Below are 11,246 nucleotides of genomic sequence, written 5' to 3'. Positions count from 1 at the left end.
CAAAGTACATAGGAAAACTACTCTGAATAGAACTACGAATTCTAAAACCTTCTCTCCTATTACAATCATATAACTTTTCCTTAGTTTGATAAGGTACACTAAATGTTAACATTCTTCAACATATACCTATATATGCATATCTGCACACTAGACGAATCCCTCCACTTTGAAAGGATCACCAAGAACTATTTTTCATGGTAATTTTAAGGAAAACATACTATTATGTTATCCGGTTTTGGCATGTTTAGAATCATTTTAGTTTAGGCCACAACAACTAAATACGAAACTTAACAGAAAACGAAAGATGAAAAACGACTGCTCAATAACCTAGCCAGCAAATTTCCACCTCATTTAATTATAATTTATAAAAATCAACAACCGTGGGACTTAAGACTCCTCGACTTGATCCTGCCTCTGCATTCCGTTGTCCTCAGTAGAAATGAAGTCAACGGAGCCATCATCGTCATCATTCCAGCCGGGGCATTCATCGTCATCATCACCACTGGAGCCACCGTCCTCCCTGTACTGGGACACATATTGGATAACCTACGACGTGTTCTTGAGCTTCAGAGGTGAAGACACACGCAGGACCTTCACGGACCACCTCTACGCTGCACTAATTCGTGCGGGAGTCAGCACGTTTTGGGATGCCGAGGGACTAAGAAGAGGGAAAAAAATATCAAAGGAATTGGGGCGGATAATCCAGGAGTGTAGGATCTCTCTAATTGTCTTCTCAGAGAAGTACGCGGATTCAAGTTGGTGTCTTGAGGAGCTGGTGCACATCATGGAGTGTAGAAAAACACGGGGGCAGTTGGTCTTCCCAATATTCTATCATGTTGATCCTTCTCATGTCCGAAACCAGGCCGGTAGTTTTGGTAAGGCATTTGAGAAACATGAGTTGAGAACTCCAATTATAGAAGCAGCAATTATGGGACAAAGGGTTACTTTAGAATTATCTAGTGATGTACAAAAGAAATATGAAGCTATAGCTAGACGTCATCATGGAGAAAAGATAGCCAAGTGGAGAGCTGCTCTTAAAGGAGCTGCAAATTTGGCCGGCTTCGATATCGCTGATAGGTAATAGTTACATCTTTATACTGCTGCTCTCTGCCCCTTTTCCCTTTTGGTTGATCATCTAGTATCCTTTCAGTTTGGTCCTTCTCGATCTGTCTTCTTTAGGCTTTAGTTTTGTTGAAGAAACTGCCTGGGGCCAGAAAGATGGGTAGAAAGTAGAATTAAGGAATAGGAAAAATGCTTTTACTTATTACATTCATCTAAATTTTATATCAAAGAAGATTACATTTTATCTTATAAGAAACACTAGAAGGTAGATTTGGAATGGAGAGGGTATACGAAAATTGGTGCCTAGTTGTCTACATACAGAGCTTCACCCTTGTTTTGATTCCTGTCTTCTTAGGCAATTTACGGTCACTATGAATAAAATGATTAGATATTAATCCCTTTTAATATTGTAATTGCATGATGAGTGCTATTTCTACTTCTGAATCTAACTGACAGGCCTGAAGCAGAGTTTATCAGTAGCATTGTTGACGAGATATGCAGACAGCTGACCACCCCATACTTGAATTTAGCTGTCTACCCAGTTGGAATTGATTCTCGTGTTGAAGATATTAGTAAATGCTTAGGTGTTGGATTAGATAATGATGTTCGCATGGTTGGAATTTGGGGTATGGGTGGAATTGGGAAAACAACAGTTGCCAAAGCCATCTATAACAAATTTTATCATAATTTTGACAGTAAAAGTTTCCTAGCAGATGTTAGGGAAACTGCAAAGGACTCAAATGGTAAGATTGCTCTGCAAGAAAGACTTCTTTCTGATGTCTTAAAACCAACCAAGATAGTGGTAGGTGATGTTTCTAGAGGGATCAATGTGATAAGAGAACGACTTGGAAGGAAAAAGGTACTTTTCATTGTTGATGATGTAGATCATGAGGACCAATTGAATGCATTGGCTATAAGGCGTGATTCCTTTGGTCCGGGAAGTAGAATTATTATAACAACAAGAGATCGACATTTGCTAGAACTACTGAAAGTGGACACAATACATCTGACCCAAGAAATGAATGAAGAAGAAGCTATTGAACTCTTCAGTTGGCATGCCTTTCAAAATCATTCTCCTAATGAAGATTATATCGAACTCTCAAGAAGAGTGGTTACTTACTGTGGAGGTTTACCACTTGCTCTTGAAATTTTAGGGTCTTTCCTCTTTGGAAGGAGCATAGAAGATTGGATTAGCACACTGAAGAAATTGAAAAAAATTCCTGATGTCAGAATTCAGTCAAGGCTCAGAATAAGCTTTGATGCAATTGATGAGAGCCAGAGGAACATATTCCTCCATATATGTTGTTACTTCATCGGAATGGACAAGAACTATGTCATAAAAATACTGAAGGGATGTGGTTTTTCTCCAGAAATAGAAATCAGTGTCCTGCTCCAACGTTGCCTTGTAACTGTTAGTGAGAAAAACAAGCTCATGATGCATGATTTGCTTCGAGACATGGGCAGAGAAGTTGTTCGTGAAGAATCCCCAAACCGCCCTGAAAGACGTAGTAGATTGTGGCGTAAGGAAGATGTAATAGATGTGTTGACAGATGAATCTGTAAGTACTCCCAGCTCAATCAAGACAAGCATAGGCATCCCATCTCTAATAGTAATAGTGAAAAAGCAGTGCTCAAACCAGCCCATCTCTAATGATAATAGTACTGCTTCATTAATTTCATATTCTATTGTCCATAATATCCAGTCATTTCATTGTGGCGGTAAGAAAGTTAGAATGCATTCATGACTCTTCCGCGCGCCTGTGGATAAATCATTTTCTCACATGCGAATAATCTTTTTATTAGTTTAGTGTCTTTTGTTAACAGGGAACTGAAGAGACTGAAGGACTTGCTATAAATTTGCAAAGATCTGACAACATGACTTTCAGTACAGAATCATTTAGAAACATGAAGAGACTGAAATTGCTCCAACTCAACCATGTACAACTCACTGGAGACTGCGACAAGTTTCCCAAAAAGTTAAGGTGGCTCTGCTTGCGAGGATTCTCTCTACAGTTCATTCGAAATGAGCTTCTTAATGAGACATACCTGGTTTCTATCGACCTGCGGTACAGCAATCTTGTACGAGTTTGGGAGTATTCCTGGGTATATTAAGAAACTTTCAAACATCTTCTCTCTGATTTAATACATTACATCACGCTTTCCTTTTCTTCTTCTTTTTCCCCTTGGATTTTTGATTTTTCTTCTTTTGGTGTTGTCTAACAGCGGCTTGGGAAATTGGAGATACTTAATCTCAGTCATTCACATTACCTAAAACAATCACCAGACTTTTCACACCTCCCAAAGCTACAGTATTTGATCCTTAAAGACTGTGTGAGTTTGCCAGAGATTCACTGGTCGGTTGGACTTCTTCGGAGACTTGCCTTGCTAAATCTTAAAGGCTGCACAATGCTCAAGGACCTTCCGGAGGACTTTTATAAGTTGATTCATGTTGAGACTCTTGTTCTTTCTGGCTGTTCGAGATTTGAGAATTTGAGCAAGAATATAGGAAATATGATCTCTTTGAAAACTCTTATTATAAGTGGCACAGCCATAAGTGAAGTACCATCCTCTGTAGATAACATGAGGAGACTGGACTTTTCATCTCGACAAGGCCTGAGTGGCCTAAAACGATGTTTCCAGGATGAGACATCAGGACCAATCCGAGGATGAATTTTAAAAGGAGATTAAGCAGACAAAGACAGCTGAAAGTGAAGTGGTGGTGTATCTCAGATTGTTAGCTTAATATCTTTTCTCTGACTCTTGGTGTTATGTTGCTGTTGCTGTCAGAGGAGTAGCCAGTACCTTTATTTTTCCTCATATCAGACTCGTGATTTTTCTGACCAACCGGATATTCTATCTAACGCTCATCAGTTGTTTTAACGCCATTCTTGGAAAAGTGGCAAAGATGGTTTTGTAAGAATAAAAAAAATTGAACTGTACGTGATGTCAATATAATCATGTATAGAGTTTGTAAATTCGTTCAACATTCAGGAGCTTGAATTGTCAGGGAATGTTTATATTGGCTAAGGGGGGTGTATTGTATATGGAATTAGTGGAACTTTTAAAAAAATCTATGGAATTTAAAAGTCTGGGTGTATTCAATATAGACTTTTAACAGTCCATGAAAGTCTTGAGGTATTCAATTAGGATTTTTAAAGACTTCATGAATTCCACCAAAATCTAGGGGTATTCAATTAGGACTTTTAAAAATGAATAAAAGTACAGAGGTATTCAAAATATCATTCATACTTATGGAATTAGAAAATTATGGATAATCATGGACTTTGTAGTGTTAACTATACATACCAAACTCCAATAATTTTCCAGCCTCCAAACCAAAGATTTCAAAAAGTCTATCAAAGTTTCCTCTTCAAAAAAAAAAAAATAGTCTATCAAAGTTATTCTCTCTACGCACGAACAAGTTTGTCCTTCATCATCTCTCTTTCTTAATTTTTAATCTTTTATGATATCAACATTTTTTGATACCCAACATGTTCACTGTAGTTGTTGAATGTGATTTTTTTTTTTTTTTCAATTGTGATACTTCGAACCCTAATAGCTATAAAAATTATTTATGAAACCCTAAAACTCAAATATTGTGGTCTAACCCTAAGACCTTGAACCATACTAAATTTTATCTTATTAATTAATTATTCTCATTAATTTGAATTTATATTATGGTTCAAAAAAAGGTTGAACAATTGAATTTCAATTGATTGATTATAGATCAAGACATTGACCAATATTGCTACAATATATGTTAATCGGCGAAAACAAAATTGATGAGAATAATTAACTATAAACATCAAGTGATCTATATTGTATATTTATGTTATTGGGAGATTAGGAATGAGAACAAACTCGCTAGACAGATTAACAATCATTTATTTGAGTCAATTTCTATTAGAAGAGACTGGAGCATTGCTTCAAGTTATTATTTTGTTTTGTGTTTGGGCTGCATTTGTTTTATTTTTTTTGTTTTTTTTTATATTTTGTACATCCTAGGAAATCTGTAGAAGTCATTCATAATAAAGTATATAGATTTTCATGAATCAATAAAAGTCTGTTGCTAAAATCAATGGTTTTAAGAAATCCATAACAGTCTATCAACTTTTTAAAGAGTCTGTGGACTTTTCAAAAAGTCTGTCATTTAAAAAAAGTCTGCACAAATCCAAATACAATACACCCCCCTAAGTTACACTTCTCCCCGTAATTTGGGTATCTTTTTTCACCTTCAATTATTAGAATTTCAGTCCAATGTTTGCTAATCTCTTTTGGTTGTGGCCCAAACCATTAATCTAGTCAAAAGGCATACATAAATCTAACGTTTCTGCACAGATCTTCATGTTGGTAACAACTATAGATTCAGCATATTACGAAAACTAATGGGTACACACAATATCCCGATCCCATGGTGGCCAACACCGGCCAGTTCCCACACCCCCACAGCATCGCCATAGATGAAAAGGATATAAGATCACCCTCATTTAGAGAGCGCTCAGTTCTAGTTCCCAATGGCCGATGATTTTCTCCACGTATAGTCAATAAGTAACAACAATATTCTCCAAGGAGGAAATCCTAGTCTTCTTTTCTTTCGTATTTCGTCGACTGCTGCTCACCAGCAGTGAGCAACTAAAGCAAGGACCAAGTAAGATCCTTGAAGGTTACTCTTAACATATTCAGTCATTTGGTTACTAAGTGTGGATTGTTCATCTACTTAATAAGTGTTGAGTGCATGCATATATGAATGGAGTTGTGAAATTATAAAGTAGTTAGAGCATACACAAAATTGAATCATTTGGAGTTTCTGTCTTATAGAACTGAAAAGTTGCTATGCAAGTTCTAGTCCTTGTAACACAGGGCACTAAAATTTATCTGTGTGCTAAATGTGGTAATACAGATGTTTTCTGAATTTGAATTTGAGAGGATTGCCTAGTGCTATAAGCTAAGCAAATAACCCTAGAAAATGCAACACAGGAGCGGCTATCCAGTGGTTGGATTTGGCCCTCCTATCTCCTTCAGTTATCTGCATCTTTCACTTGTTTATAATCACATATTATGAGCACAAGAACAAAAATGGGATTGAGTCTAGAAGGGGTGGCAAAAATCAGAACACCTCATTAAAAAGATAACACCTCTAATGCAGCATACAAGAAATCAAGAAAACAGATGCGAGAAAAAATAAAGAGATAACGCCTCTAATCCAACATACATGTGCACCCATAAAACAGAACACCTCAGTCAATTTTGTTTAATAAAACTATCATGGAGAGATCATGTAGCAAGGTTTCTACCATTGTGTTATCAGACTGCAGTGATATTTTGCCTCTTTAAAAACTGGGAGTACCAATGAGCAGAGAGTTTGGGATGTCTTTTCAGATCAGGGTCGTCCAAATCAACGTAGTATAGGCCGTAGCTCGATTTATAGCCATCCAACAGCTCAAGCGAATCCAGGAACGACCATATAAAATACCCTCGAGTGTTTGATCCATTCCTTCGAAAGAAAATACATCAATACTTGCAATATGGAAAATATGGTAAAACTATACATCGGCCCAAGGTCAATTTGTAGTTTACAAAGTAGATGTACCTTAAAGCATTGAGCAGACTCCCAATGTGTCCACGCAAATATTTTACCCTCAGCCAGTCCTTTAATGATGATGTGCGATGTGTCCGTTGACCTAAAACAGATATGATGCCAGACTTTCCCATTGAGATGATGAAAAATAGTAAATTGAAGTGTTATGCAGCTAATGCAACTACTACAGTGGCCAAGGATGAAGAATTATTTGAAAGGAAAACTGAAGCAAAACATGTTCCATGACATACTATACTGATCTCTTCATGGTTTGAGCACTATCTGCACCAACCCTTCAGAAAAGAGAGGACTCAAAATTGTTGTAAATTGAGTAATGATTGTAGCATTTTGATCTTTCTAAGTATAGGGTGGCAGAGCGATCTGTAGAATACTTTATTAAAGAATGCCACATTACATTGACCCTGGCATCTGTATCGTTGCCTTGTTCAAGGGTCCAAACAGAGCATCTGTCCAGTGTCTTGCGGTTGCTTTCTAAAGAAAAAAAAACCCTTCCAATTCAATTTCCACCATCTCTATATTTTGCACCATTTTGGTTTTATCTGTGAGCAAAAAGTTGAACTAAAACCTGCAACTGCTCATTAAAAGAATTGAAATTGAGGAAATGCCATCTACAAGCATTCTGTATCCGGTGTAAATATAATTCCTAACGAATGCTTCTCTCTTGCCAATGGCCCTATCCATCTGCTAACTTATTTCTCTCTATCAAACTGTAGGATGCTAGAAATCGATGATTGATGTAGCATGCAACTTGGATATATACATCCAACAAGTAAAATTTTTTCTTACGGAACTTATTTCATAACGAACACACTATCACTGATTTGAGAGAGAGAGAGAGAGAGAGAGAGAGACCATTTTCATGGATGTACATAGGCGGATTGCCAAAACTTTGCTTGAAATATTCCAACAGTTCTTTCAGGCCCCAGCTAGCTGTCGAGTACTGCATGAAACAAACAAATTACTAGTCCACTGCAATAAATCCCAAGAGTGAACTAGCACTAGGTTTCATATTCAAACTTCTACCTCAAAGGCTGACGAATTACTTTGCATAGCTGCACATTTAGATAAACTTCATAAGCTAATTCATTTATATAAACAGAACTTACCTTCAAGTAACTCGCACTAATGCTGTTAGAAGATCATGAAAATTAATGAACCATTTGAGTCAAAATAAAGCCAGAACTATTTGATAAACCTTATTTTGTGCAGAAAATGTTCCCGATCAATTCATCAAGCTTAACTGTTTATAACTAAACATAAAAATAGTTTTCACTTTACATTTTGTGGATCTTCAAGTTTGGAGAACATGACTATTCACTTTTCAGTTCACAGGTTTAGACAAAGATAAGTTTTAGAATATCATTACCCAGAATGAACTATCCTCAATTCCAATAGTTTGGTAAAAAAGATACTGACCCAGTTAATTTGTTGGACATTATTTAGTGGAATGAATTTGTTGTTGGTTTGAGTCAGCAAAGCAAGTCTGTTCAAATACAAAACACATACATATCGGAATAGCTGCCACGTCTGCATTGAAGTCTCTGTTCTCCATCTTCAGGCTGCTGGAGTGGTCCTTGATGTAATCTGTGTAATAATAATTAAGTCCCAGGAAGTCAAATGAACCCTTAACACTTCTGGATTCAAGACTCGTGAAGACAGGAAGTCTTGAGCCCGCATTCTTTTTCATCGAATCAGGATAATCTCCAAACACCAAGGGATTGATAAACCTACAACACAAATTAGACCCAATCTCATATCAGATTAGTAGATGACTTGTGTGTGTGTGAGGTGTGGCAGAATGCAACTTTCTTACCAACCAATGTAGAAGTCAAGAGCTCTTTGAGTGGCAAGTTCATCTTCAGTGGTTTTCGTGTGAGGAACAAACCAAATGGCAAGGACATTGATCCCTATAAATCCTTGCTGTTTCTCCTGCATGCCCAAAAACATTCTCACTGATCAGCTATATATTCTTACCATAGAGCTTACTATTTTCAGATTAAACGACTAGAAGTAGCAGACCTCTTTACTATGAGCTGAGTTAAGGGCATAAGATAATTGGTGAAATTAATACATTAGTGACGTATAGAAGATGCCTTAGAAAGACTAAAACATGACCTAGTGCATAAAACATGCATGCACCTAGAATGAAAATCTAGAAACACAAGAAACTGTAGAAACTGTAGAGGATGCAGGAAGACTTTCATTGTTCATGAGCTGGACAATAGCAAGCCAAATAATACCTGGTAAATTTTCTTGTACAATCTAGCAGCCGATGCATGAGCTAGCAACATATGATGAGCAGCCATGTATGGCTCAGTTGAGGAGTTACCCCTTGAGCAATTTACACCAAATGGAGCTGAACAGCGTTGTGGTGGAAGAAATCCAATGTCATAACCTCCAAGTACAAAAACATTAGCCTCATTCATAGTAGTCCAATGTGAAACTCTATCACCAAATTTTTCAAAGCACACATCTGCATATGCAGTGAAGTCCTTTCTGCATCCGAATAATAGGTTCAGTCATGTTCATTTCCATATTTTTCTACTTGCTGCATTAAATAACCGGTAAAATGTTAGTTTCATACATAATCTTTCGACTAACCCATCCTCCATAATCATCTTCAAGTTGCTGTGGGAGATCACAGTGGTGTAAAGTAACATGTGGCTGGATTCCTGCTTGAAATAAAAATTTATAAACGGACGAAATGGTTATATTAGAGCATTATCGAGAGTTATGTTTTTCGCTTTAAGAGTCCAACTCCCAAATTGCAGGGGTAACAGTAGTATATGTAATAGTAATGATAAACAGTAATGGTACCAACCATGGGTGATTAGTTCATCAATAAGATTATTGTAATATTGAAGACCCTTTGGATTGACAGCTCCTCTTCCATCTGAAAGAAATAAATTGAATCAAGTAAATACGGGGAAGAAGAACCATTTTTCCACCTGCTGTTTATTTATGAGGAACAGCTGGCTAATCGTACTTGGTATAAGCCTTGACCATGAGATGGAAAATCTATATGCCTCCAAACCAGTATCCACCATGAGCTGCACATCTTCCTGCAAGAGTTTGAGTGAACCTGATCGATCATGCATAAACACTAAATCACATTGTTTTATTTATTTTTTATTTATTTTTTAAATGTGATTATTGCATGAAGCTAACTAATAATGAGATAGATGGCTTTCTGTACAACTGCTTGACTAGCTAGAAAGCATTGAAATAGTAAAAGGAAGGATTTCGACAGTAAACAAACCACCTACCTTGTATTTGTGATATGCATCACATGCAACATCTCCATTGGCTCCATCATAATTCCCTGAAATTAATACCTTTGTAGTAAGAAATCAAACTCCGGTTTTGTATTGTTCTTGTATTGCTTTTTATTTTTATGTTTTTTCATGTCCGAGCCCAAGTTCAGCAACTAATTAAATCGTAAAATATTTGTTTCCTTTACTATCTGTTGGTTAGATTAGAGTAAGACTTGACAGGGTAGTCCTCCTCCCAAACATATGCAGTTAAGCAGTTTATAGGCAAATTGAGGATATAATTAAAGTTGAGTCGTAAATTTTGTTGCTAATCACTTAGCTGCATTAGGGCATGACCTTTCTAATACTTCAGTTTGGTTTAATAGCCTCCTCTTTTCAGTGTCTTCAGCGTTTCATTTGGATAAGCTATTTTTGTAGTTTTGTTATGTAATTTTGTTTTTGTTATTAAAAAAACATAAATTAAAGCTGAGTAGCTGACCAGCATAGGCAAAGGTGTCAAATATGCTTGGGGTCCTCCCATCTTGGTCGGCGGCGCCTTCCACCTTAATAATACAACACTTATTAATAAAAATATGTGTGTGTGTGTGTGTAGAGATGGAAAAAGGAAATGAAGGAAATGGAGACCTGATAAGCAGAGGAGGAAGCACCAAAGACAAAGCCACCGGGGGGTGGGAAGTCATCTCTGCTATATTCTTCTTCTGCTGAGGACGTCTCTATTTCAAATTCTAATTCTGAACCAGAGACTGAGGAAGAAGAGGAGGACACAAAACACAGGAGGAGCAACACTACTGAAATTGATCGCAACATTATCTCTCACTCCCAACTCGGGAAACTCCCAAGCTGGCTTTCCCTCCTCTCAATTATGTTAATTAAGACTTAAGAGAGAAAGCCAAACAACCAAATACATGATTTGATTGGTGGGTCCCCACCAATCAGTACTAAAAGACTACAACAGTACAACCAAAGTTTGAGATTACTCGCAGTGGAGTGGCAGTGAGCTAAGCTCATGGTTCAGCTTGCAACACGTAGTTCATGATCAGTTTTTTTTTCTTTTCTTTACTTCTTTTTATTTTATTTTATTTTTTATCCGAAAAACAATCAAAAGTTTAAAACACTTAGAGCAAGTTCATCCGTTGGGTCACCAAGTCACCCATTATTTATTACTTTTTAGTGTTAATTTCACCATCTGGGTCACTAGCATAGTGTATTTCGTGCCCTGGGTCACCCTGTACAGTGTTCTGGGTCACCATGGTGACTTGCACAGTGTATTTCGTGTCCTGGATCACTGGCACAATGTATTTCGTGACCCAGAGA

General features: G+C 37.1%; 2 protein-coding genes across 3 annotated transcripts; one reads left to right on the top strand and one right to left on the bottom strand.

The window, feature by feature from the left end:
* The first annotated feature begins 407 nt into the window (after positions 1-407).
* LOC112175936 (disease resistance protein RUN1) lies at positions 408-4,079 on the top strand. Its single transcript, XM_024313672.2, has 4 exons — positions 408-1,077; positions 1,519-2,620; positions 2,886-3,164; positions 3,285-4,079. Exons 1-4 carry the CDS (start codon positions 440-442, stop codon positions 3,729-3,731), a joined length of 2,466 nt encoding a protein of 821 aa, XP_024169440.1. The 5' UTR covers positions 408-439; the 3' UTR covers positions 3,732-4,079.
* Positions 4,080-6,231: 2,152 nt separating this feature from the next.
* Positions 6,232-10,782, bottom strand: LOC112176017 (beta-glucosidase 11). Of its 2 annotated transcripts, XM_024313824.2 has the most exons (13): positions 10,557-10,782; positions 10,411-10,474; positions 9,927-9,982; positions 9,647-9,722; positions 9,482-9,553; positions 9,245-9,332; positions 8,901-9,156; positions 8,474-8,589; positions 8,167-8,387; positions 7,684-7,712; positions 7,513-7,600; positions 6,652-6,742; positions 6,232-6,555 (listed from the first exon to the last, which is right to left on the bottom strand). In XM_024313824.2, the coding sequence occupies exons 1-13, from the start codon at positions 10,737-10,739 to the stop codon at positions 6,366-6,368; spliced, it is 1,530 nt and encodes a 509-aa protein (XP_024169592.1). In that variant the 5' UTR covers positions 10,740-10,782; the 3' UTR covers positions 6,232-6,365. The 2 variants fall into 2 exon arrangements, with proteins under 2 accessions (XP_024169592.1, XP_024169596.1); XM_024313828.2 differs by lacking the exon at positions 10,557-10,782 and having other exon boundaries at positions 9,647-9,742; positions 10,411-10,473.
* Between the last annotated feature and the right edge of the window lie 464 nt (positions 10,783-11,246).

This window comes from Rosa chinensis, chromosome 7, assembly GCF_002994745.2.
Source record: "Rosa chinensis cultivar Old Blush chromosome 7, RchiOBHm-V2, whole genome shotgun sequence".
NCBI classification, from domain to species: domain Eukaryota; kingdom Viridiplantae; phylum Streptophyta; class Magnoliopsida; order Rosales; family Rosaceae; genus Rosa; species Rosa chinensis.
The sequence above is the reverse complement of the archived record's forward strand: the minus strand, read 5'-3'. Positions and strand labels throughout refer to the sequence as shown.